The following is a 25,706-nucleotide window of genomic DNA, read 5'->3' as shown; positions in this document are numbered from 1 at the left end:
TAGTGTTCTTGTTTAATAAACTGTGCATGTTATACAAACCAGTATACGGTCGTTTTGTTGCATACCCCGCCTGTCAGCAGAAGAGATGCAAAGATATTAATGGGTGTAGGTGAATTTATTGTTACTACTGATCAAATAAATTACATATTACACTTGGATTTGTCACAAAATCGTGTTCTAAAGTCATGACTATATAGTATTAGAAAGAATTTTAAAATTATCTAAACAAACAGGGCCACCAAATTTCTAGTTATCATTTCATAAGAAAAAAAAAAAAAAATCATTCTGAGTTTTCACTCTGATACCTAAAATGTTTACTGGCACAAATCAAGAGAAAAAAAAATCATACTAACAACACTTAATGATTTATTATAATGATCTAGAAAATTCACTGTACATAATGTTGAAACTGGCTAACACCAATTCAGGCATTGCTTTGCAGATGGCAAGTGGTGTCAGCTACAAATAATATGTACATAAAAAATTTATGCTCTGGTGGTGGGTAGGTATCTGCTTTTCCATGTTCCTTCTCTGTTATTTCCCACATGCCCTTCTATTTCTCATCAGTGATGACTTCAGGCCTCCTAAACAGTTACCTGCCACAAGTTACCAGCTGCTTTTGTACAACTTCGCACCCTAGCGCTTTTCTCATATAATGTTAGAAGTAACCACGGGCTATGACTAGGCTACCCGGGCTAGGTGTTTTTAAAATTAATTGAACTATAGTGTCATGGGGATTTTAACTACAGTGGTACGTCACTCCTGTAACTGAAGTACAAGTGCCCATATGCCCTCTTTCTATGGAAAAGCTCATAAAGGGAACTGCTGGATTCAGATTTGCCATTCGAGCCATGAAGTCCTAGTATCTCCATAAACAACTACAAAGTGAGTAACAGTGCAGAAAGACCAGGAAGTGAGACATAGCAGTGATGGCTCCAGTCCCTCTGGACTGAGCAGATTTTGGCAAGTTGACACCCCGTAGCAGCAGGGATAGTCACAGTCAATATCCAAATACTATTTTAACAAACTGTTTTGCCAGGGCCCACCTACACAGCCTCTCCACAGGCATAAAAGCAATGTGTTTTTTAAAAAAAAAGGAACAAAAACGTGGCACTAATCCCTAGGACTTCTAAAAGTTATTTTTAACATCTGCATTGGCTTCCCTACTATGTGGACAGAGATAAAACCCACAAGAATGGCTTTGGCAACATATTCTATCTTCTCAGCCTTTTACCTATAGTACCTAAGGATACCAACATATGGGAAGACCACATAGTCTTGAGTCTTACCTGCTTCCATACAGAGCTCATCAACTTACTACTGGATGACTGCAGGGATACCAAGGGTGCTTTGCAAAGGCCAGCCATCTGAAATGCGTATCTTTGTGTTGTGAGAATTTATGCTTACCCTGTGCACTTAATTTAAAAAGGGACATAAACCAACTTAAAATTATTCACATTAGTGGTAATTATTTATTGAATACAAACCACTAAAAAATGTGTGAGCTCATCAGTTCAACACTATGCTGAGAAACTTGCGTGCCCCCCACTAGATGGTGCTGTCCCTGTCACTTAATAAAGACAGCTCTCAAACTGTAACTCTTAAGCGTCCTTAAACATTACTAGCAAAATTGCTCATTCACTCTGATCCCTGCAGTCTTGCGAGGAGAAACACCAAGTGCCAAGTTCAGTATCCAGAGGTTCCATTATAGTTAAGGAATCCCAATAGCATTTTGGCTTTGCCACTCCTGTGTTGGTTTGGTTTTTTGTGTTGTTTTTTTTTTTTGTGTGTGTGTTTTTTTTTTTTAATGTAATATGTAGTGCTGCCTTTTAAGGTCTTTTTGGTTTTCATACATTCCTATCAGCTGACTGACGACTAAGAATAATTTTAAAAATGCAGATATTACAAAACAGTCCCAGAAATACTGGGAGAAAGAGTCATATTTCTGATTTGGTGTGCTGATGGCTGGAATAGACTTAATGTACTTCATAATAGCTTGCATGGTGCTATGATTTGGATTGTGATGAGGACAGTGTTGATAACACACAGATGTGATGTTTCAGTTGCTGCTAAGCAGTGCTTGCACAGCACCAAGGCCTTTTCTGGGTCTTTTATTTTAGCGAGCAGGCTGGGGGTGTGTTGACACGGGAGTCACGAACAATGCAGTAGACGATCAATGTGATCAAGCGATTGCCAAATTTATTACAAAGCCTTAACTCCTTATATACTATTTTTTACATGCACTTACAGTGATTTGCCATATTATGATTGGATACATGTCTTGAAGACCCTTAGTGACTAACATATAATTGGTTAAGCACAGGTGTGAGAACTTGACCTCGAAAGCTTGCCAACAGTCCACAGTTCTCATTAACTCAGTGAATTCCAGCTTCTTCTTATCTTGCTTGCTTAAGCTTCTTTGGGCCTCTCATGGCCTTGCTGTATCTTTCAGGATTATTCAGAGTTTATGTACCAATTATGCATTCTCCTGTGAGAACACTGTCTCCACAGGGGTGCACATGGAGCTGGGAGGGAACACAGCCAGGACAGCTAATACCAGCTGACCCAAGGGGTATACCAGATCGTATGGCAGCATGCTTAGCATATAACACTGGGGGAAGAAGAAGGAAAGGGGCACATTTGGAATTATGGCATTTGTCTTTCCAAGTAACCATTACTCACAGGGGAGCCCTGCTTTCCTGGAGATCGCTGACTGCCATGGGAAGTAGTGAATGATTTCCTTGCTTTGCTTTTCTTGCATGCACAGCTTTTGCTTTCCTTATTAAATAGTCTTTATTTCAACCAACAGGTTTTCTCACCTACTCTTACAATTCTTTCCTCCATTCTTTGGGGTGTGCTTGTGGGTGCAGTGTGGAGTGAGCAAGTGGCTGCATGGCCCTTAGTCGCCAGCTAGGGTTAAGTCACGATATTTGGCCAACTGAAACAGAGGAAAAAATATTTAGCCACATACTGACCTTCAGATCTGACACCACACACCTGACTTCTCTCGTCTCCCTTCCTACATTTTCCCCCACAAAAACCCCCAAACCTCTAGAGAAGTGCATTTAGCAGACTAAACAGTCTTACAGGTTAAATCTAGCATAAAAACTACCATTTGACTATTACTACTAACCTTCAGCATTACAACAGTACAGCTCTGTCTTGTTTTCAGCTGGTATAGTTTTTGTTTTTTTTTTTCCTAGTGGTGGGTGCAGTGCTGAGTTTTGGCTTTAGTCTGAGAACAGCGCTGATAACACACCAATGTTTTAGTTGCTGCTCCGTAGCGCTTACCCTGATCAAGGACTCTTTCAGTCTCATGCTCTGCCACTGAGGAAGTGCACAAGAAGCTGGGAGGAAGCAGAGACAGGACACCTGACCCAAATTAGCCGAAGGGGTATTCCATACCACAGCACGTCATGCTCAGTATATAAACCGGGGGGAGTCATCTGGAAGGCCCAGATCGCTGCTTGGGTCAGGCTAGGTATTGGTCAGGGGGTGGTGGGCAATTGTATTGTGCATCACTTGTCTTTCTTGGGCTTTATTCCTCTCTTTTTCATTGCAATTACTATTACATTTTACTTCATTTCAATTATTTCACTGTCTGTATCTCAACCTGCAGGTTTTACCTTTTCCTGATTCTCATCCCCATCTCACCAGCAGGGAAGAAGTGAGAGAGGGGCTGTGTGGTACTTGGTTGCCAGCTGGAGTTAAACCACGATGACCTGCAACCGCGCAACTATATTACCTGACTGATGTTCAGTAGCACAACAGATGTCTGAATGCAGGATAGGGAGTACAGGCTTCACTGAAGACTAGTGCTTTGTATTTAATTAAAACACAAATAATACGTTTAACAATCAGATAGCAGAAACAGAAATAGAAGCAAAGTGCCACACATTGTGCAGGATGTGCAGCACACTGTGGGTATTTCTCTGTGCAGCACACTGTGGGTATTTCTCTGTGCAGCACAGTAGGAATGTACACTGCAGCTGAACAGAGCCATACTTCACCCACAAAGGCTAGGAGTGAATAAAAAGATCAAGATAGCCTATGAGTTCTCAAAGTGATTTCTTAAAATTAAGGAAGTTATATCTAGCTGCCACTTCTGTCAAAATGAGGTCTGGGTTATGCAAAATAGCAGATAGTGTACCCTGAGCAGTTCTGTCAATAGCATGTGTAACCTATGAGCAATCTTACTAACATGGGTTTCTCTTGTGTAAATCTGTCACAGCAAACAGATTACTTGTATTCCCAGCATTCAGAACTGCCCTGCTGGGGCCCCGATGCCATTTCTACTGGAATCAGTGGTAACATCTCTGTTTACTTCACTGATCTGAGGATCACTTACAATGACATTAATGCTTCTCTTCTAAAACGAGAGAGTAGAAAAAAATTGCTATTGCAAACACTGGCTGTTTGGGAAGCCAACTCAGAGTGCATGTGATTGTTCAGGAAGTGCCACTTTTAAGGCGCATTACCAGCTGCTGCCTTTTTTTTATTTCATGTTTCTTTCTTTCAGCTAGAACTCTTCAGAGTAATCATTTCAATGTATTTTATCTACACTGGAAACATAAGGGTCAGGATAGACCTCCAAAATCCTTTCAGTTATAATAGATATATATATGATTTACCCAATTTAAAATTAAATGCAAATTCTGAAATCTGGTGTAAACTAAATGTTAAGTATAGTACTTCATCAAATCTTTTAATCAATGACAACTGCCAAAACGTGAAATATATTGGAAAAACTTCTTCTGTCTACTGTTATGTTAGACTGCAATTCCACTTAGCATGTTTTCTTCTGACTATATATTATGTGCAATAATCTCATTCAGTTAAACTCAAAGAATTTCAGCTAACAAAGGTTGTAGTTCACAAGAGAACTCCAAGTTGCCAAGAAATGCCTTGACTCCAGAAAAGAATTCCAGATCTTTATTCCTCTATCAAGACCAATGAATGCTGTAACAACCTGGCTAATATACCTAACCTCTACAGAAATATCCTGTTCTCCTAAAAAAAAAAAAAAAAAAAAAAAAAGAACCCCAAAATAAACAAACAAAAAAATACGCAAAACCCCAAACAAGAAAAAAAAAACAACAAAATTCTCACTTTATGATTCTGAAACAAAAAGCATAAGCAATAACAAATTAGTAACCATAAAAAATGACAATAATATAGTTTAATTATCAAACTACAAAATTAAAACCATAAACATGGAAAAACATTAACCTAAATGAAAAAGCTCATACTGAATCATATGGGTAAAGTGTGGATGTAATATACTTGGGCTTAATTATTGTCCTTAGTGTCACAATGTTATCAATTTCCTTTCTTTTGCCATATGGCACCTCTTCAGTTAAGGCAGGAACCTCCTACTTTGTGTTCTATTTCTAGTAACCATTCACACATAGGGCCAGACTTCTGCAGTTACTTAGGCACCAAAAACACATTCTTGGCGGTACTGATGTAAGCAACAAATAATTCTTGCCAGCAGACATCAACAAGAGAGCATTTTACAACTAACGAGGGAAAAGACACAGTTTACAGTGCTAGGAGTCTCCTGAACAAAACTTGAAGATCAGCATCTTCCTGGTGAATGTATTCAGAAGCCTACTGAACTTTCAGTGTTTGTTTTGCCAAACCACTGAACACATTTCATTGACGATGGCAGGAAGAATGCCATTACTCTCTAGTTAGTTGCTACAACTGCAAGAACTGGCCTTGAAATTGAGATGAAATGTTTTATTGATAAGCAGACCTTGGAGTTTTTATTGTGTATCATGAACAGATGTAAAATTCAGGAGTGTTTAGACTCTTCTAGTTTTGAAGAGTTTAAAGTCAGTACTATGGATTTACTGAGTAAGCTTACTACATTTTACAGCAGTTAGTACATTGCTGCATGTATAATTGAAGTAGTTTAGGACTTATTTCACCTTGTCCTCAGGAAAGGTTGTGTAACTAGAGCAAACATTGTTCCAGCATGATTCAGCTGATTCCAAAGAACACTCAAAACCGTGTGTCTCTGAAAGACTTGGAAATAAAGCATCCCTGTGATGTCTGGCTTTACTGTAGTTATGAATACATTCTAGAATGGTTTATGAAATAGTTCATACATTTTGACATCCCTGTAAGATTGACAGAATTCAATGTTTGGTGGGGTTTGGTGACACACTAATGAGGTTCACAGTGCGCCCTGTTTTAATTCACCACCTCTCATGCTGTTTTGTGCCAAAGCCATTCTGAAAGCACTACCTGCAACACTGAAGAAACAAGCTTGAGAATTTTCATATTTATGTACATGAAAATACATGGAATAGGTCTAAAGTTATATGATTTCATTAGACCCTGTAAATTAGAAGTTTTTGAGAACAAAACCAAGAAGAAAAATCTTTTATTTATTTCTTCTATGGGCGAGTTTACTTCCCTGAACTCTTAGTACGGGACTGAGAAGGCTGGCTGTGATTGTCCTGTACCAGAGGACAGCCCTGTACCCTGAAGGTGACTTGACGACCTCCCATCCTGACCTCTGTGTGAACACTGCTCAGATTTCTTCTGAACTCTCTTGCCTTGGTAAGTCTGCAGATGTTACAGACTTCTAACTATGGCCACAAGGTTACGACAGAAAACCACTCCTCTATGGGCTGCTGCTTCCCTTGGGGCACATCCACCTGCTCCAGTGTGGGTTCTCCATGGGCTGCAGGTAGATATCTGCTCCAGCATGGATCTCCATGGTCTGAAGGGGACAGCTTGCCTCACCATGGTCTGCACCACAGGCTGCAGAGGAATTTGTGCTCTGGTGCCTGCAGCATGTCCTCCCCTCCTTCTGCACTCACCCTGGTGTCTGCAGGGCTGCTTCTCCTGTTTCTCACTCCTCTCACTCACAGCTGCTGTGCAGCAATTTTCACCCTTTCTTAAATACACTATCACAGAGGTGCCACAAGCATTGCTGAGAAGCCCAGCTGTGCCCTGGAGCGGGTTTGTTGGAGCTGGCACAAATGGGCTGTCTGGCACAGGGCACTACCCAGTTTCTTCTAAGAAATGCTGCTCTCTGTCCCCGCAAATGTGCCATGAAAACCCAATACTGCATGCTGCAAAAACTCAGGGGTTTTGCTTACCAATGAAACTTTTTGACTTAATTTAAAACCTAATTGTTGCAGTTCCAGGAACAAGTTGGATATAAATTATTTTCTTCCTGTCATCATCAAAGAAATGCACTGCGGCTGTGTGACAGAACAAGAACCTTGTGAGCGTGGGAGGCATCGGCACACAGTCACTCAGGGCAAACATGACCCAGATTTTGCAGTCTGATTCACCACATCCCAGTGGTGTGAGAGTCAAACTCTTTGGAGAAGTACCAAGATTCAACTTGGTTTAGTCATTATGCTAATAATAGAATTATAGAATGGATAGGGGTGGAAAGGACCTTAAAGACCATCTAGTACCAGCCCCCCTGCCATGGGCAGGGACGCACATCAGACCAGGTTGCTCACAGCCCCCTCCCCAGCCTGGCCTTAAACACTTCCAGAGTTGGGGCAGCCACAGCTTCTCTGGGCAACCTGTGTCAGTGCCTCACCACCCTCAGTGAAGAATTTCTTTCCTAATGTCTAATCTAAACCATCCCTCTGTCAGTTTAAAGCCATTCCCCCTTGTCCTGTCACAACACGCCTCTGTAAAAAGTCCTTTTCCAGATTTCCTGTAGGCATCCTTTAGGTCCTGGACACTGCTCTAAGGTCTTCCCAAAGCCTTCTCCAGGTTGAAGAAGCCCAAGTCTCTCAGCCTGTCTCCATAGCAGAGATGTTCCAGCCCTTGGAGCATTTTTGTGGCCCTGCTCTGGACTTGTTCGAGCAAGTTCATGTCCCTTTTGTGTTGGGGATCCCAGAGCTGAACACAGTACTGCAGATGGAGTCTCATGAGAGCGGAGTAGATGGGCAGGATCACCTCCTTTGACCAGCTGGCCATGCTCCTTTTGATGCAGCCCAGGATATGGCTGGTTTCACACTCAAGCCAGCTCATGTTGAGCTTCTCATCAGCCAACACCCCCAGGCCCTTCTTCCCAGCAGTACTTTCATCAGTTCTCTGCCCAACCCATAGCTGTGCCTGAGGTTGCCCCAACCCAGTTGTAGGACCTTGCACTTGACCTTGTTGAACTTCATGAGGTTGGCACTGGCCACCTCTCATGCTTCTCAAGGTCCTTCTGGATGGCATTCCTTCCAGCATGTCGACTGCACCACACAGCTTGGTGTCGTCGACAGTAATTCAGTTGCAGTAATTTCTACACTGGCTTAAGCCGGGGGAAAAAAAACAGAAAAAAAAAATATGGTAACGGCCATCCCATTTGAACCCCTTGGACCAGCTGACTGACGTCCTAAACCCGGGCAGGAGCTGCCGGCCAGTGTGCAACCACCGCATGGCGTTCGGACCGACCACGAGCACACCTGGAGGTTCCTATTCCCGGTCAACCTGCTCCCCACTCCCTCCCAGCGCCCTACCTCGGCCCCGCCGCTCCCCGTGCCGGGCCGTGCCGTGGCGCGGCGCAGCGCGGCGCACCACGCCCTCCCACGCCTGCAGTCGGCAACAAGCTACCGCGCCTGCGCGACAGAGAGCGGCCCAAGGCGCATGCGGGGGGAGGGCGGGGCTGGGGCGTCAGCTCCGTCCCCTCGGGCTGGGGGAGGGGCAGTGGTCGGGTAGGAGCTGGCGGTCCGGGGGCCGCGCTGGTGCTGCTGCCGCCGGCGTGGCAGTGGGGGACAGGATGGTGTTCGAGTCGCTGGTCGTGGACGTCCTGAACCGTTTCCTCGGCGACTACGTGGTGAACCTGGACAGCTCCCAGCTGAAGCTGGGCATCTGGGGAGGTAGGGGGCTGCCACGCCGCGGCGGGACGCGCCGCCTGGCCCTTCCGCGCTGGGGAGCAGCCTGCCTGCCCGCCCGCCGCCTCCGCCTTCAGCACCCTCGCTTAGCTGCCTGCTCGCCCCCGCAGGGAGGAGGCCGAGGCGGTGGTCCCTGAGCGTCGGGGCCCGTCGGGCCGGAGCGGGCGATGCCGCCCCGCCACCGCGCTGGGCTGACTGCCCGCAGCTCCGCCGCCGCTCCACCTGCTCGGCAGCTTAAAAATAGTTGTGGGGGCGGGCGGCAGGGAAGTGTCCGCGGGGGGCGTGGAGCAGCCGGGTGCGGCAGCGGGGAGAGACCGGGAGGCGCTGCAGCGGGTGGGGGAAGCGCTGGGGGTGTGTGAATGCCCGCTTGCGGTGAATTCTTCCTCGTGGAGCTGCCCCTGCTGCCTATTCCTGGCTGGGTCGTACCCTGGGTGGGGAGGTTGAGGGTTCGGTCCGAGCGGCGCTCAAGGCACTCGCGGAAAGTTAGGGGAGGGCTTGGCGGGAAGTCTTACACGGCCTTGCTGAGCGCCAAACCGGACCGACTTTTTTCCCTATCAAGAAATAAGAAACTGAAAACAAACGGGGTTTTGATAATATTTTAGTATCGGTGGTGGGCCGGTGGGAGCGAGCAGCCTCTCTGCGAACAGCTGTGACATTCCATTTCTTGGTCCTGTCATCAGTAGGTCTAGAATATTTGTCATTTTTAGCGTTGAAGTATCAGGAATGGAGACTGTCTTAGGTGTTTGCAGAGGCTATGACCAGCCGTGCTAGGCGAGTAGAATAGTCTGTAGAATGGCAATTAGTATGCCAGTTTTGAAGGAGGGGAAGTATTCTGTTTTGTGGAGGTCCCTTTAGTAACGTAAGTACAAGAAAACAGCAGCAAAGATCTCTCCTTCCTGTGCGTCTGGGCAAAGTAAGGCAGGTTAAGAAGAGTAAGACCCACACAACTGACAGATGTGTATGCAGTGACCACTCCTGGCTGGGTTTTGAATGCGCATTCTGGGTGTCTGCAGCATCAGCAAAAGCAGAGATGGACATTTGCTGTTTTTTTTTTTGTTTTTCTTTGTTTTTTTACATGTATGTTCATATGTCTGCAGGTGTGAAGCATCCTTGAAGTACAATTCCAGTCTTAGGTACTCATATTTATGAATCAGATTTTTTTTGCATCTTGGACATTTTTGTTTAATGCATCTATTTTCTGAAATGGTGTCCTTGTTTGGTTTCATCTCTGCTGTAATTTTCCTTCAGTTAGTCAGGGAATTTTTGGGATCTTTGCAAAGTTCAGTCTCTGTATGGAGTTGTAACACTGTGACAGCACATGTAACTGCTGGATAAAAAGTAGTAGTCCTTGATCTGTAACAGTAAGGCCCAGTGTAGCGTTGATGTGTTATATACTGTGCGTTGTATGTGTCTTGTTTGAAAAGAATGAGTTGCACTTTTGCTGAAACACACAGTATCAAACGAATAATTTGTGTACAGAACACACCATTTGTGTTCTTAAGTTATCCTAGTTTCTTCTTTCATTTCAAGAATGGCAAGCAAGATAATGTAAAATAGAATCATAGAATGGTTAGGGTTGGAAAAGACCTTAAGATCATCTACTTCCAACCTCCTGCCATGGGCAGGGAATAGAATCATAGAATAAATAGTCCTCCCTCCCTCCATCTTTCTTGCTGTTGCTATTGTTCAGGCCTGGTACCAGTATAAGGACAGCAGCTTCACACCTGCAGCTTTGTCTAATAATAATGAAGATGACACTAACGCTATAAAGCTGTCAGCAGCACTCTAAGCTGACCTCTGTACCTCTCTGGAGAAAGGAACTTTAAGATATGGAACATTTAAATATTTTGGGTAATGTTTAGACATTACAAAGAGGTAGAACCTTATTTTTCCAGTGCTGTAGATTGCTGGTGGTTACTCTTGGCAGGTTATGGTTCTACGAGGCAGCTCTTACCAGACTAGATGCACATCAGATCTCTCATTTAAAAAAAAAAAAAAATCCTAAATAGTTTTCACTGGTTTTAACTGTAGAGTGTTAATATGGGGCTGTTACGTTTTTTTATCTATGTGGAACTTAATTTTGCGCTCTTACATTATTTCCTCTTCAAGTAGTTTTAATGTTTTAGAGGCTTTAGTATATTTTTTCTTTAAATTCCTTTTTCTACAGAATGGTGCCTTTGTACTAGAGAAAAGATTAGTTTTTCTCTACTTAGTCTGTGCACTTGCTTAGCATGAAAATTGGTATATGAAGCTACATCTTGCTCTGAGATGCCTAACTGTGTAGCATTGCTGAAGGATCACCTATAGAGGTTTATTTTTAACTCGTCTGCTGCATGATGCTTTCACTTGCATTTGCAACTTCAACTGTGTTTAATGTTTCATTTCAAACAATGTGGTTTTTTTCGTTCCAAAGATCTTGGAGGACTAAAAAATTGCATGCCTCTATCTAAAAGGCAGTTAACAGTAGTAATAGCAGTGGACTGCTGTATTTATATGGAGGCCATCACTGATTAGTAGATCCCTACACTCAGTGTATCTAGATGCTACTGATAATTTTATTGTCTTCCTAATTACTGAAATTACGGAACTAAATTATTATCATTTTAATAAAATAGTACTATTTTTTGTCTTCGTATTTCATGTAAACTTAATAAATTTTTGTGCTTTCCTGCACTCTCTGAAAGCATTTCCATTAACAGCTCTGTGTTTTTATATAGTACTTGTTTTTGTGTGTCATAAACTTGCTAAATTTTACATAAATCATGTAGTCTTGAAATCAGATTGTGCCAAATTAATTAAATATTTTGATAGCAGTTAAATGGGATGTTTTCTATCTGTAACAAATGGCCAGTGCTTTTTGGATGCTATAGCACTGCATCCCCACTATAAATCTGTATCTTAAATTTTAAAAAGTTTTTTTTTGTTTGTTTTGTTTTGTTTCTGAATGAATAAATAACCAAGGGAGTTTTTTTAGATGCTGGAACAGATTATGTCCTTGTGGTATTTCGTAGCTAACATGTTTTAAATCAAGAGTGGTAACCTGTTGGTAGATTCTGGTTATATGGATTAAAACTAACTTTATATAGTTTCAGCTTCTGCAAATTTGGGAGCTTTAGTAATGACCTTTTAATGAACAAGCTTTTTAGTTTTGCATAATAAGAGAATTCATCATGCCACATTAAATCTATCCATATTCAATCTGTGTAGTAAAGTTGTGTGATGAAACTGCTCCAAACAACATACATGAGCACTTATTTTTTTGCCTCTTAAAAAAAACCCCAACCTCAGATTGAAGGGTAAAAATGCAGACTGTCTCAGTACTAAAGAAAGATGCGATGTCTGGGAACAGAGTCATGGCTGAGAGATTTGCAAGAACTGAATAACCTGAAATTCAAAAGGCAATGCAGAAGGGAGGACATACGAGAGCCTATGCAAGTAAAGAAGGTACTTTGAATAGGTAAGGCCAATGTTGGAAAGGCCAAGGCTCAGAAAACAATGTAACAGGGAACAAAAGCTTATTATTTTTTCCTTAAGAATTCTGTTAGTATGAAGCAGAATAAAAGAATTATCATCAAGGATAATTATTTAATGGCTGATGCTGGGAAAGATAGTGTTTTAAACCTCTTCTTATTCTGATAGTTTCAATAAGCTGTGTTAACAAATGTCAAAGTACTTGGCTCAGGTAAATGGGTTAGAGAAGTATCTAGACAAGTTACATATTTTTGCCTGCTCTAGACCTAATAAAGTTATATTTCAGTACCCAAAGAAATGATTAAAGTAATGACAGTTATCTCTGAGAAGTGAAGTGACGCTGAGGTTTCCAAACAGGATGAGAGATCAGCTCTTTCACCATGTTGCTATTTTCTTTTGACTGGGCCTAAATAACTTTTTCATTCCGTGTCATGGTCAGACCTTCTATATTGTCCTTTTAAATACTTAATTCTCAGTTGACTTGGCACACCTATTTATTAGGTAATGTCTCAAGCATATCTTACTTAACACAACTTGTTATTTGAATAGCTGGTGTCTCTTAGGGGGAAGCTATGTTAGTAGGATGGTACAGGCAGATAATTGACACAAATATGTGAGCACACAAGCACTTTTTTAATTTATTTTTTATGGCTACACCTATTATAATAAACATGACTACTTTTGCATGCCGTGTTCAGATATAGCAGAGCAAGTATATAGTAGGTGCAATCTGTCCCCTACATAGTAACAATTTGAATTTATTGAGGAATGAAGAATATCTAGTACTTTGTGCTGTCTTTCGTGACCTATTTTACAGTAGATGTCAATAGAGCAGGTATTTGGCAGGCACTGTCATCCTCAAAAACTTGGAGCTTGTCTCCAGAAGGTGTTCTTAAAGAGGAAAGAATTAAGAACACAAACAAAAGGCAAAAGCAGCAATTTGTATGAAGTAACCAAAGGGGTTCAGAAGCTGGTAACACTGTTGCTAAAAAGCAGAATTATGTTAAAATGTGTGAGTGGGCGTCCTGGTTCAGCTGTAGCAGTTATTTTTCTCCTTTTTAGTAGCTGGTGCAGTGCTGAGTTTTTGACTTAAGTCTGAGGACAGTGCTGGTAACACCGATGTTTTTAGTTCTTGCTAAGTAATGTTTACTCTGATCAATGACTTTCAGTCTCATGTTCTGCCAATGAAGAGGGGCTTTCTGGGAGAAAGCAGAGACAGGACACCTGACCCTAACTAGCCAAAGGGTTATTCCATACTGCAGCACGTAACGCCCAGTATATAAACTGGAGGGAGTTACCTGAAAGGCCCAGATCACTCACTGAGCATGTCAGGCTGGCTATTGGTCGTGAGCAGCTGTATTGTGCATCGCTTGTGTTTTTTGTTTCTTTCCTTTTCCCCTTTTAGTTTTGTATTCTCTCCCCTTGTTATTTCCCTTATCATTATTATTAGTAGTAATAGTTCGGTATTATACCTGGACTGTTCTTATCTCAACCCATGGGATTTACATTCTTTCAATTCTCCTTCCTATCCTTCTGGGAGCGAGGGGGAAGGAAAGGGGGGAGTGAGCGAGCGGCAGCATGATTCTGAGTTACCAGCTGGGCTTAAACCATGACAGTGGAAGTGTTTGGTACTGGTCAAATACCAGCTGAGGTATTTCCAGTTTCTGATGCCTGTCATCTTTCTTCTCTCTCTTGACTGCTTTCTCTGCTCCCTCACTCTTTCTGCCTTGTTCTTATTTACAAGACAGCAGAGATGGGATTAATACATAGGTTAAATCTGCAGGTTTGTATGTAGATTAATATTCTTCCCTCTTTTCAGCTCTTGTTGACATCTGTAGCAATTTCAGTTAAGCCTCTTTGGTCAAATGGTTTACTGAGTGTTATTTTATTTCATAGATATGTTCTTGTCAGACAAGTCCTTGGTAATAGATGTTTAGTTCATGCAATCTAATTTCATCTAAAATTGAAACTACAAACCTGTTTGTTCCACAATTTTGACAAATATTTGATTTTGTTCAATTATTTACAGTGTCCAGAGAACACTAAGAATTTGCTTTATAACATAGCCTACATAATTCCTAGACTGTGCTATAGGTGTTTATAAACATTCTGGGTTTTATTATTGATTTGGCTGCATGTTTAATCCTAGATATTTATACCACTCCATACAGTTTTCAAGGTTGCTTAGTTGGGCGTTTTTTAATCCATCAAATGGGCTTTTATCTGGCTGCATTTATGTTGTCAAAATAAGGAAAGAACCAATTGCCCCCAAGGGGGAACGACATCCCTCTACCCCAAACCCCACAAAGCCAAACAACCACATCTTAATGCATTTTGAAATTCTTGCAATTAAAATTTATTGGCAGTGCTCCAAGACAGTAAAATTGTAGTAAAAAAAGTAGCTGTGTTATGTCCTGTAACAGCCCTTTGTTCCCTGATATTTTCCGCTTCTATTTGCGAGGGTTAAATTTTGGCAATGAAAGAAGATACTGACATGGTCAGTTACTGCATTTCAAATAGTGAGTGTTAGAATTGGTTGCCAGTGAGGTATGTTAACTTTGCAAATAGTTCATGTTTGTTTGCAGGAATGTTTAGTCAATCATTTTTGCATTCCATCTCAAGTATAGGAAAAGGAAGGGTTGCATGCGTATATAAAATATAGTGCTTCAGTAGGAGCCTTTGATGTGTTTTTATAATCTATTCACTGTGGTTAGTCTCGCAATCAAGGTTTTTGTAAGTAAACCCTGATATTTTATTGAATGTGTTTCAGTAGTTCTATATGAAAATTAAGATGATTGAAGTTTTCCTGATTTCTACCTCTTCTAATGATTTTAGCTGAAACCTTTAAACTTACTAATTGTAAAACCATAAGTATAGGAAAAATGTTGAATAGTTGTTTACCCAACTTCCCACTCCCAGCATTTCATGTAGAGTTGTCAAAGCTGCCTTGTTTGAAACACTATTGATACTGCGTTTATTCTCTGCCCTTAACAATGTGCTCAGCTAAAATGAGCTGTAGTTCTCTACGACAAAATGTTGTTTGTAAATGCTTGAGATAATAATCCTTACTCATTTTACAGTACCTTGTTTTCAGAAACATTAGGGTTGCCAAATTATTGCAGCTTAAGTTACAGTGCCTCAGCTGAAATGTGGCATGTGCCAAACCCTTGATAAATAAGGTGATGTTTGCTTACCTGACAATGAAAGTGAAGAAACCAAACCCAGTTAAACTGCTTTGTGTGTCATGTTTAGAGTTTGCCTGTGAACTTTTTTTTACCGTGTCTCTACTGATGTGCAAAAATTGTATGCTATGCATGGTAACTTGGTTACAAACCTGAACATTTGCTCTACATACAATTAGAATTATTTGCCATGAATACAATTACATTTAGTGATGTCATCTTGGAGAAGCAAATGGCTTTTTTTTTTTCTCCCCCTTTTTTTGGTGTTTCCCATATAATGAAACTTTCTCTAATGAGTGTTAAGATCAACTTTGTCAAGGAGTAAGTTTAGAGTTGAACCCAATGGTATATAAAACTTGTCATCTTGTTATTACCTACAAACTACGTAGGCTAGTTACACTTACTAGGGTAGTTACAGACTACTGCTGGAAATCCTTTGTGGAAATCCTTTGATTTTTTTTTTTTTTTTTTTTCTTTTTTTTCCCCCTTATGTTCTTGTACAGCATAGGTGTGTTGTAAGGCTTAATAGCAGAACCACTAGCTCTCAAAAATTACCTTCTGCATATAGTATTTGTCTGGAGATGCTGCTGGTACCAAGTGCCAGATGTATAGAATTCTGCTGTAAAGTGATAATAGATTGTTGCAATGAATAAATTAAATAATTAAAAACTTTATAGTATTTTATGAGTACTACAAGATGGATAGATTACTTTACCTGATCAGCGATTCCACAGCAGTTCAACAACTTGAGCCAGCTGTTCTAATAAATGTGTATTTGAGATTAGGGTCTGGTTTCACAAAATTGGTGGTACTTTGAACATTAGTCTAATGCCATCAACACTGTACAATGGCAAGGATATTCCTTGCAGTTGGAGCTCCTGTCTGCCCCTATGTTTGGCTATTTCTAACTTGTGTCCCTCAACGGAAAGCATTATTGGGTCAATCAAATCTTCTTTTGCAATCTCAAACTGTATTCATTTCCAGGGCTGTAATCTGCTTCTGGTTTCCTGAATCTTATTTATGCCACTGCTAAGCTGTATAAGGTGTCTGTTCCATGTTCATGTGTTAACATTATACAACTAATTTGAAGGTAACCATTGCAGGTGTTCCATCCTTCTTGTAGAATTTGCAGAAGACATTGCTTTGGAGTGTGTGCATGCCATGAGTTTCCTGGTCCCTTCTAATGTTCCTTTTGTATGGCAAGTGTCTGATGCCAAGTATGTTGTAAAATCAAATCATACAAATTCAAATTTTCTGTGTTTACAGGGTATGGAATTATTGTTATCTATAGACATTTAAAAAATTGGATTTACTGACATGCTTCCTGTGCACTTTTATAAGCCTATAAATACATCTTGCAAATATAAGATCTTTTGAGAGCTAAAAATTCACTCTAAATTTCATGTTGCTAGATTTCCACAAGCACAGGGAGCAGATGGTTGAGGAAAAAGAAGCAAACTTTTAATTTAAAAATGTGTCCTTACAAAATCTGGCAGTAATTTCCAACGTTTCTAAGAATCTTAGATTTTTTTTGTTTTTTTCCCGTGGACATGCAAACTCCATCAGAAAATAGCAGATACTATTTTATAGCATGAATGAGCAGTGTGTTCTTAATAACCTTTCATGGGTATTTGAGGTGCAGGTTGTGGGTATCTTTTAAAGCAAATAGTTGAAGTAGCACAGGTCAGGGACTAATGACTCAGGCTTTGGGATATTTAGCGAGGACCACAACTACTTTGCTTATTATAGTTTTACTTATTGGCTTCTTGTTTTTTAGGAGCTGTAGCACTTAAGAATCTTGAAATAAAAGAAAATGCACTGGTAAGTTAGTGAAAATAAAATTATTGCAAAAATGATTCTTGAACTTCTGGGCTTTATGTGTTTTTTTGGCTCATATTTAAGGTACACTGTATTTTAAGTGTAAACTTACTGGTTTTTTTTTTCCTCTCCACTTGTCTGGATTACCTAATTAATTTGAGATTAAATTTAAAGGTGAAGGTGTATGCTGGCTTCATTTAGCTTTATTTTTTTTCAAAAGCAAACCCTGAAAAGCTGAAAGAATGTATTGAGGTCAAAAGCAAACATATGGCTTACTTGTCCCATTATATTGGTTTTTTTCAGTGGTTGAAAGGTAAACTCGTTAGCTTTAAGGTTATCATCTTTTTTTTTTTCTAACATGGGACCATTTCACAAGTTGCTGAAATGAGCTTTAATGTCCTAAACCACTTTTTTTCAGAGTCAGCTGGATGTGCCATTTAAAGTTATAGCGGGACATATTGGTAAGTTACATTTCACCATACACTCATGCAGGAGTTATTAAACATACTGCATTTCCTTGCAAGTCACCCTAGGCATGCTGAGCAAGTAATTTACCACGTTTCCTTGATTTGAATGCTTTGTACACTCTGAAGTTTGTTTCTTCTGAAGAAAAAAGCGTTTGAAGCAGCTCATTTCCTTAAGCTGAGGTGGCGAAGTTAAAATATACTGGAGTCTGTCTAATCAGCTTAATATTGATAAGAACCCAACACAGCAAAGACGAGCAACTGATCAGGGCTAGTTCTCATCCCTCAGAAGGATTTTGCCTTCCACGTCCTTTTCTATCCTCCTTCCCTGTTTTTGTTAATATGGGAAGTTCTCTCATTGCATGTTGGTTGTTTTGTAGAAGTTAGTGGTTTCTTAAAGCAAACTAAGTTTAAAGCCGTTATATTTCCCTTAATCTACCCTGGAAGTATGTGTTTTCTCTGACTGATTTCATAGTTTATTAAAATTAGTACTTTTGTGAAGAGTCAGAGACTCTGTAACCTGACACTCCCCATGTTTACAAAACATACACACTACTTGAAGACTCTCTTCCACAGAAAAATAAAGAAAAATATGTATTGGGGAGTATTTAGCTGGCTGATCATATAGAAGCTGCCCATGCTTTGCTTGTTTATGAGGATGCTGCATTAGGTTTGCAAGGAGGGAGAGATTGCTGTTAGGAGTAAGAAATGTAATTCGAGGGGGGAAAAAAGAGAGGACCTGTATACTTCATAATTCTGCTCATGGAGAAACTTGCCACATGTTCATTTGTGTCCTGTGTAAAACAAATAACCTAAAGGACATGTGCCTCAATTGCACTGTTTTTTTTTCTGTCTGATAAAGTAATTGTTCAGAGGTTTTGTGGTTAAATGTCAATTACCTTTTAAATATTTTTATTTTCCAGTCAACTATTTAACTGTATATCTCAACCTTTTTCTTTTGTGTTTATAGGTCAACTTAACTTACAGATTCCATGGCAAAACCTTTATACTCAGCCTGTTGAGGCAGTTCTTGATGGAGTTTATTTGCTTATTGTGCCTACAGCCAGTAAGTTAATGTAGAGGAAAAAGCAAATATAGATTGATGTGGTTTCAAAGGAATCTGGAATGGGTTGATCCTGCTTTCATGAACTTTTTGTCTGATAAATAGTCCTAGCAAATGCAATTAGATAATGGGAATGGGGTGTCTTTGAGTAGTTTACATTTAGTCACCTTATTTTTTTGATCTTATGCAGCTATTAACAAACCATGAAAATTACTGCTTTTGAAACAGCATCTTCTAAAAATATATTTATTTTTTTGTATCATAACCTTTTTACATTGTCTATTTAGGTGTAAAATATGATGCTGAAAAAGAAGCCAGGCAGTTCTTGGAAGCAAGACAAAGGGAATTACAAAGAATAGAGGAAGCAAAGCAGAAAATAGCCGACCAAGGTAAGAGTGGGAAAAGGTAATAAAAATAATGCTATTTCTTTCAATTTGTCACTTAAAGTGTTTTAGATTCCTGTTTTCCTCTTGATACTTAAAAATCTGTTAGTCATAGATTTTTAGTTGTTGCTGCCATCAATACAAGAGCAAGCATCCTGAAAATCAAAAGGTTCAAGCTTTGACGTGATCTGATGTAAATAAGGCTTTTGAACTATTGTTTATGTCATATGTTGCCTGATGTTATTTTCCTGTTCTTTCATAAGAAACAATTTAACTTCGTTTCTAATAGTAAAGAATTACACCTTTTTAAAGATTCTGTTTAATTTGTTCTTTGATACGTGTAAAGTCTCATAATCTTGAATTTAACTGCTGGTACTTTCAAGAAATATGTATTGGCCACCTTGAGTATCAGTGGGTACAAGTCATATTTTTGAACAACCTGATTCTTCAGGCTGGAAGTAATAAAGCTGAAACTGTCTAGTCTGACTATAATTTTTATGGATTATACTGAAAAGACATTTCTATACAACTAGAGTACAGTGTGTTAGAAAATTTAAATATCATACAAACTCTTATGTTTTTGTTTTCTCTAATGTAATTTTTAAAGTACTTTAATGCAAACAAAATATTATTTTCCTTTAACTTAGATAAAGCAAAAGAAGAGAAACAAGACACTTTTGTGGAAAAACTAGTCACTCAGGTTATCAAAAATCTTCAGGTGAAGATTTCCAACATCCATATTCGCTATGAAGATGATGTAAGTATTTTGTATGTCTCAGCATAAGAGGTTCTGCACTCTAACATGAAATTAGGAACCCATCTGATTTCATTTCTTCTAGTTGCTTTCCCTGTCAGGGGAATTCTAGTAAAGTTCTGGGAATTTCATAGTTTTAAAAAACCCCCCAGAACACCTTATAAATGAAGACTGATTAAAAGCTTGCACAGAAGCATGAAGATATTTACAAGCATGTGTCAGGCAAAATAAGATATAATTGTCAGATCTGTGATATATATATATATTTAATTGTTGTCTGTTTACTTCCAAATCTAAACTTGGAGCATAAGGTAATCCTTTTTTGGTATTTTCCCCCTGCTCTGCTAGATCACAAATAGGAATAACCCCTTGTCATTTGGGATTTCACTTCAGAACCTAAGTTTGCAGGTAATTTTATTTTTCATCTTAAAAGCATGTTGAAAGTTATGTTTTTGTGTACTGTTCTGGTGTCATAATATCTAATGAAAGTTTGCCTATAATCATGAGCAATCCACAACAGTAACTACTTGGTTTATCAAGTCCAGCATAAATGTTGTGGTGGGGTGCCATTAAAGGTTGAATGCTAGCATTAAAACAGACTTTTGGGAATAAATTAATATATTTCTGCCTGCTGCACTTTATTTTTGCCAAATACCAGGTTTGGGGTTTTTCAATATCTATGAATATTTTACTGAAACTGCCTTGAGCACTGTGAAAGGAAGTCATTACTTGAGATTGGTTAAGGGAGAAAAAGGAGAAAGAGGGTGGCATCTTGTTTCAAACTGGAGCTCAGTTCTTTGATCTGCAAGCTCCACTTTGAAGTGCTAATAGTAGTCATCATAGACTATATGCTTTTTTTTTTTCTAGAAGACTACCTTGTAGCAGCAGTATGCTTATTCTGCCGAGTTGCTCTGATTCAGTAGTTTTTACTATGTAACTGATAAAATGTCTTAAGTAAATGTTACTTTCTTGAACTAAATAGTTGTCTTATGAGTGCTTGTTCCCAGCACATTAAGAGGTATTTGCCCTTCCTTTAAACAGTTTTGCATAGTGAATAAAAAAAAATATTATTTCACTCTTGAAAAACTATACTAGCACATAGTGTTTCTTTTGGGCTCACGCTAAAATGCTACTTCTAGAATTACAAAAAACTTATAGTCAATTGTTTATCTCTTTCCGAAGAACCTGCCAAAAAATAATATTGGTGTAAAGGAAAAGAATTGCACTACTGAAAACAGAACTTTTAAAGAATCTTTTGATTCTTATGTGTAGCCTAGCAGTCATGGTGGTTAGATGTGTGTGTTTGGGGGCGTAAGTAGCCTTATCAAGTTTCCACTTAAAAGAATGACCCATTATTTTCAGAGCGGTTTAATTATGATGATGTTCCTCTCTTTTTCTGGTTTGTTTTTGGTGATGATAATATGTTGATGTGTTACAGGTACTGGAATAACTTTTTTTTAAATTTCATTCCAGACTTCAGATCAGAATTGGAATCCATGTTTACATGATGAAACTGCCAAGTTGTTCTACAAGGTACAATATAAACTGTGTGATAAAGAATTGTTACTAAAATAAGCTAAATTACAGTTCCTTCCATGGAAAGTAAGATCAAGAAAACACTGTATGGGCTCTAAAATAAAAGAATGTGGAGTGTTCAGGGGATGTTCTGAATATTTAATTCATCAACACTTTATGAAATCCATATTATGAATCTAAAATTTGTAGGTATTAATACATAAGTTCTGTTGTATTTTCAGCTTGTACGACTGGATAACCTTTTTGCTTACTGGAATGTGAAATCGGAGATGTTCTACCATGGTGGTAGTGACGAATCGTTGGTAAGGAAAGCATGAGATAATGTATCTAGTATTCTAGTTCATACTGTGAAGCATAGAGAATGCTTTACATTCATTTCTGCTTCTATTTATGTTAATCAATGTCCTCAAGAATTGTCTTGTTACTAATAGCTTTTTTAGGAAAACCAGTGAATTTTAAGATTTTTACATGATGGAAGTACACCACCTATCTGAGGAAGTTAAAAAAAAAAAAAAAGCCCGTTGCCAGTTACAAAAATTACACACAATACGTGGTAATCTCACTGTTTAGTGATTTTTATCAGCTAAAAATAGAAGTCTCATGCCGTTTAAAACATAGATGAGTATTTTGATTTAGACTATCAGAGGGATTATCTGAAACCTGTATTAAAAGGCTAACATTTTATGTTTTAAAACTTTATAATGAAATAAAAACACAACTTGTTTTTAACTCCATGGTGTATGTAGGTTAACTTAAAACATGGAGTTGCCAGCCACAATGTGATTCCAGAAGGTTATGATTTTGGTAAGTGGTACTTTATTTGTAATAATGCATGTATACCTTGCTTCTAATTTTTAATGCCTCTCAGAGGTTGCTACTTTGGCTGTTACTCGGGAATCTTAGTAAGGAGTGCAGTTTAGTTCTTTGGCAGGAATATCCGTCTCTCTGACAGTGAATACTGTACCCTATATGTAGCCTCAGAAGGGCTTTGATTAAAATATGAGTCTTGAGTCATATATCATTCTAATGAAATATCATACATAAATCCTCCTTGTTCACATTCACTGGTAATTCATTATTTTAAGAAGTTTAGCAATAATATGTGCATCATTTATGTCTTTTGAATCAGATTGGTTTGAGTAATAGATTAATATTTTTGAGGTCACCTGCCTTATGTGAAGTGTATCTTTTTTCATTAGAGGTGGAAACAGTAATCACAAAACTTTGAAACATCAACATTATTTTATTTTTTACAGTTGCTATATTGCACATTATATTGCTTTGAGTGTTGCTTACTTTAGTCCCAAAGTTGCATTGGGTCCACTCAAACATGGTGATTATTTACTTTTCATTGTGTGGAAAATACATGGGTTTTATTTTTCATGTGCATCTGTGTGATTGTTAGTAACTGTTTACAAGGCAGAATGGCCATTGAAGTGCCTTGTTCTTTAGCAAGCAAGTCCTCAGTTCACTATAGCCAGGGTTTAAAAGGGCACTGTTAGGTTCATTGGCTTTTCTTGCTGCCTTTGCCTGAAAGGGAAACCTTCTGTGTCTCTTGCTTTGACAGAGACCTGCTTTGCCAGGGAACTATTTAATAATTTCTTCTGATTTCTTACCTGTTTTTTTTCAGTTGTTAGTTTTGACTCTTTATTTTACAAGAAAATAAGTTAAAACATCATCAGTTGTCTAAAGTTTTTGTAATTTGATCCAAATGCAAACATAATGCTTACACATAGGAAGGATGAAAAATTAAGATTAGTAAATTAATATAGGGAGAAAATTAATAGAAATGCTACCATAGAAAATGTGCAGCTAAAAGTAAATAAGCGTCAAGAAATACAGGGCTTAAAATGAAACAGAAGTAATTGTTGTAAACATAGTTTCATCTTGCAAAAATGTCTGTTTCCATTTGTATGAACCCCTTGGTGAATTTAGAGTATTTGCTATGTAGATGGTCTATCAGTATTTCTGTTGAAATCAAAGATATTTTATTTGATAAAAATAGGATTTATGCAAATTCATGTAATAATACATGAATTATTATTCTTAGATCAGTTGTTGAAACAGTGGAAATGCTGATCTAGACATGGCTTTGAATGCCTGATATTACTGAATTGAGGAACAGATGAAAACTTTCTGCTCTCAGTATTTTTTCATGTGATGTAATTTGCTTTATCTGGGATCTGTATTAATTTTTTTTCATGCTTACTTGGGCTTGGATTTATTCTACAGATGTTGCCAGAATGAAACTGGAAATTGAGTGTAGATTGTATTACATTTAAAGATATGTTGATGAAGTCTAGGATTTCAAAATTAATAATCTGTCATAACTTTAGCTCTGATAAGCATTATGTATCATTTATAGCAGTCTTAAATAATTTAATTGCACTTTTAATGTCAATTTATGTTTTTTAGTATTCCGCCCAATTTCAGCTAGAGCCAAACTCCTTATGAATCCTCGATCTGATGTTGACTTTTCCTCACCAAAAATGGATTTAAATGTAAATTTACAGGATATAACTGTTGAATTCAACAAGCCACAGGTATAAACTATTTTTCTGAAGTTAGATGTAATGTGGTAAAAATGTTAGTTTGCAAGAATAAGAAAAGCAGTCTGAGATTTTCTAATAAACAGAGAATCGATTTACTTAGTCTTGTTTTTCTTTGTAAATTATTTTCTTTTTAAAGAAAAGCTTGATTCACATTGTTCTCAGAAAGATAACAGTTTGATTTTTTGTTGTTTTTTGTTTTTTTTAGTACTTCAGTGTTATGGAGCTTCTTGAGTCTATTGATATGATGACTCGAAATCTGCCATATAGGAAGTACAGACCTGATGCTCCATTGCACAACAATGCCAAGACATGGTAGGCTACCTCAGACTTTGTAAACAATTTGTTAGTTATTAATTTGAAATAATTGCCAAGTGATTGTTTCTCACCAGAGGAGATTAGAGCTCACTTCCTTCTGAAACTAAGGGTTTTCTTTGTTTTTCTGAAACTAAGGGTGTTTAAAAAAAAAAATGGTGAGGATCTCAAACCAAGGGTGGGGACATGATATTTGAAAGCCTTCCTTAAAGATCATTATCAGAAACTGAAGTCAATTGGATTTTAATATCCTAACTCTGTTTTAATGAAGGACACTGTGTTATATGTTAGGTACTATTACAAGTATATAGCTGTTATCTGCAAATAGACAAACATTGTCAACACAGATGGCAGAGATTTGATTCTTTTCAGAAAATTCCTTACAAATATGCTTTAATTATTCACACACACATATTTGTGGCCATTTTTTGTAGAAGGTTGCTTTTTAATTTCATGAAATAGAAATCAAGTCAACTTTGTGGAGAAAAATAAAATCTTTGGGTTCCTCTGTTGATCAGAAGTGTGATTATTAGAAAAGGGATTTTACTTTCTACAACTTGAAGTTGTATTTAGTGGGAGTCTCCATAGCTCTAGGTGTCTGTTCAATACACAAAAATAAATGCGAGCTATACTTCATTTGTCTTTGCTTTAGGTGGAAATATGTTATTTATGGCATCCTTGAAGTAAATGTTCAACCTAAGCTCCAAATGTGGTCATGGGAACATATTCGGCATCATAGGAAACAAGTGAAGAGCTATAAAGAGATGTATAAAACAAAGATAACATCAAAAAAACCTAATGAAGAAATCCTAAAATTATTAGAGGTTAGCCTTTTTTCCATTAAAGGCATAAATACTGTTCTCCTTGCTGTTTCCTTAGACTTAAATGTTTATATGTTCATAAAAGTCAGTGCTAAGTTAAACTTTCAGTGCCCAAACTTGCAACTTCATCAGTACCTTTTCCTGTGAATAGTATTAATAAACATACTAGATAATTTTTTAAATTAGTAACTGCAGTGAAGGAAAACTTAAGCTGATGTGCTTTTCCAGATTTAAGTTTTCAGCTTGAGCAAATTAACTTGCACTGAAAGTTGTTTACTGTCATTCCCTGTAAAACTGAGCCATAAAACGTAACCAAATGAAATTGTAAAAAAGTAATCTCTCACCTTCTTTCTAGGAATTTGAAAAGGCCTTGGATATTTTTAACATCACTCTAGCAAGGCAACAAGCAGAAGTTGAGGTAAAATGTCATCATTTAAGTGAATCTAAGAATAACTGCAGCACAAGGTTGTGGAGATTTTAGGCAGA

At 38.4% G+C, this 25,706-nt stretch overlaps 1 protein-coding gene across 1 annotated transcript in view; it reads left to right on the top strand.

Moving 5' to 3' along the window:
• Positions 1–8,747: 8,747 nt before the first annotated feature.
• The window catches only part of VPS13A (vacuolar protein sorting 13 homolog A), a 107,732-nt gene continuing 90,773 nt past the window's right edge, over positions 8,748–25,706 (top strand). The window contains exons 1-14 of the mRNA XM_057402133.1: positions 8,748–8,849; positions 17,295–17,338; positions 17,754–17,796; positions 18,770–18,865; positions 19,150–19,251; positions 19,893–20,002; positions 20,348–20,407; positions 21,473–21,532; positions 21,757–21,837; positions 22,282–22,339; positions 23,951–24,078; positions 24,293–24,399; positions 25,052–25,223; positions 25,576–25,638. Of these exons, the coding sequence (XP_057258116.1) occupies positions 8,750–8,849; positions 17,295–17,338; positions 17,754–17,796; positions 18,770–18,865; positions 19,150–19,251; positions 19,893–20,002; positions 20,348–20,407; positions 21,473–21,532; positions 21,757–21,837; positions 22,282–22,339; positions 23,951–24,078; positions 24,293–24,399; positions 25,052–25,223; positions 25,576–25,638 (1,224 nt within the window). The 5' untranslated portion in view covers positions 8,748–8,749. The remainder of the gene's footprint in view (positions 8,850–17,294; positions 17,339–17,753; positions 17,797–18,769; positions 18,866–19,149; positions 19,252–19,892; positions 20,003–20,347; positions 20,408–21,472; positions 21,533–21,756; positions 21,838–22,281; positions 22,340–23,950; positions 24,079–24,292; positions 24,400–25,051; positions 25,224–25,575; positions 25,639–25,706) is intronic.

This window comes from Pezoporus wallicus, unplaced genomic scaffold (genome assembly GCF_028554395.1).
Source record: "Pezoporus wallicus isolate ANWC-B61680 ecotype Strahan unplaced genomic scaffold, APGP_CSIRO_Pwel_v1 contig_6275, whole genome shotgun sequence".
NCBI lineage: Eukaryota > Metazoa > Chordata > Aves > Psittaciformes > Psittacidae > Pezoporus > Pezoporus wallicus.
Note: the sequence above shows the minus strand (reverse complement) of the source record. Positions and strands in the feature narration are given on the sequence as shown.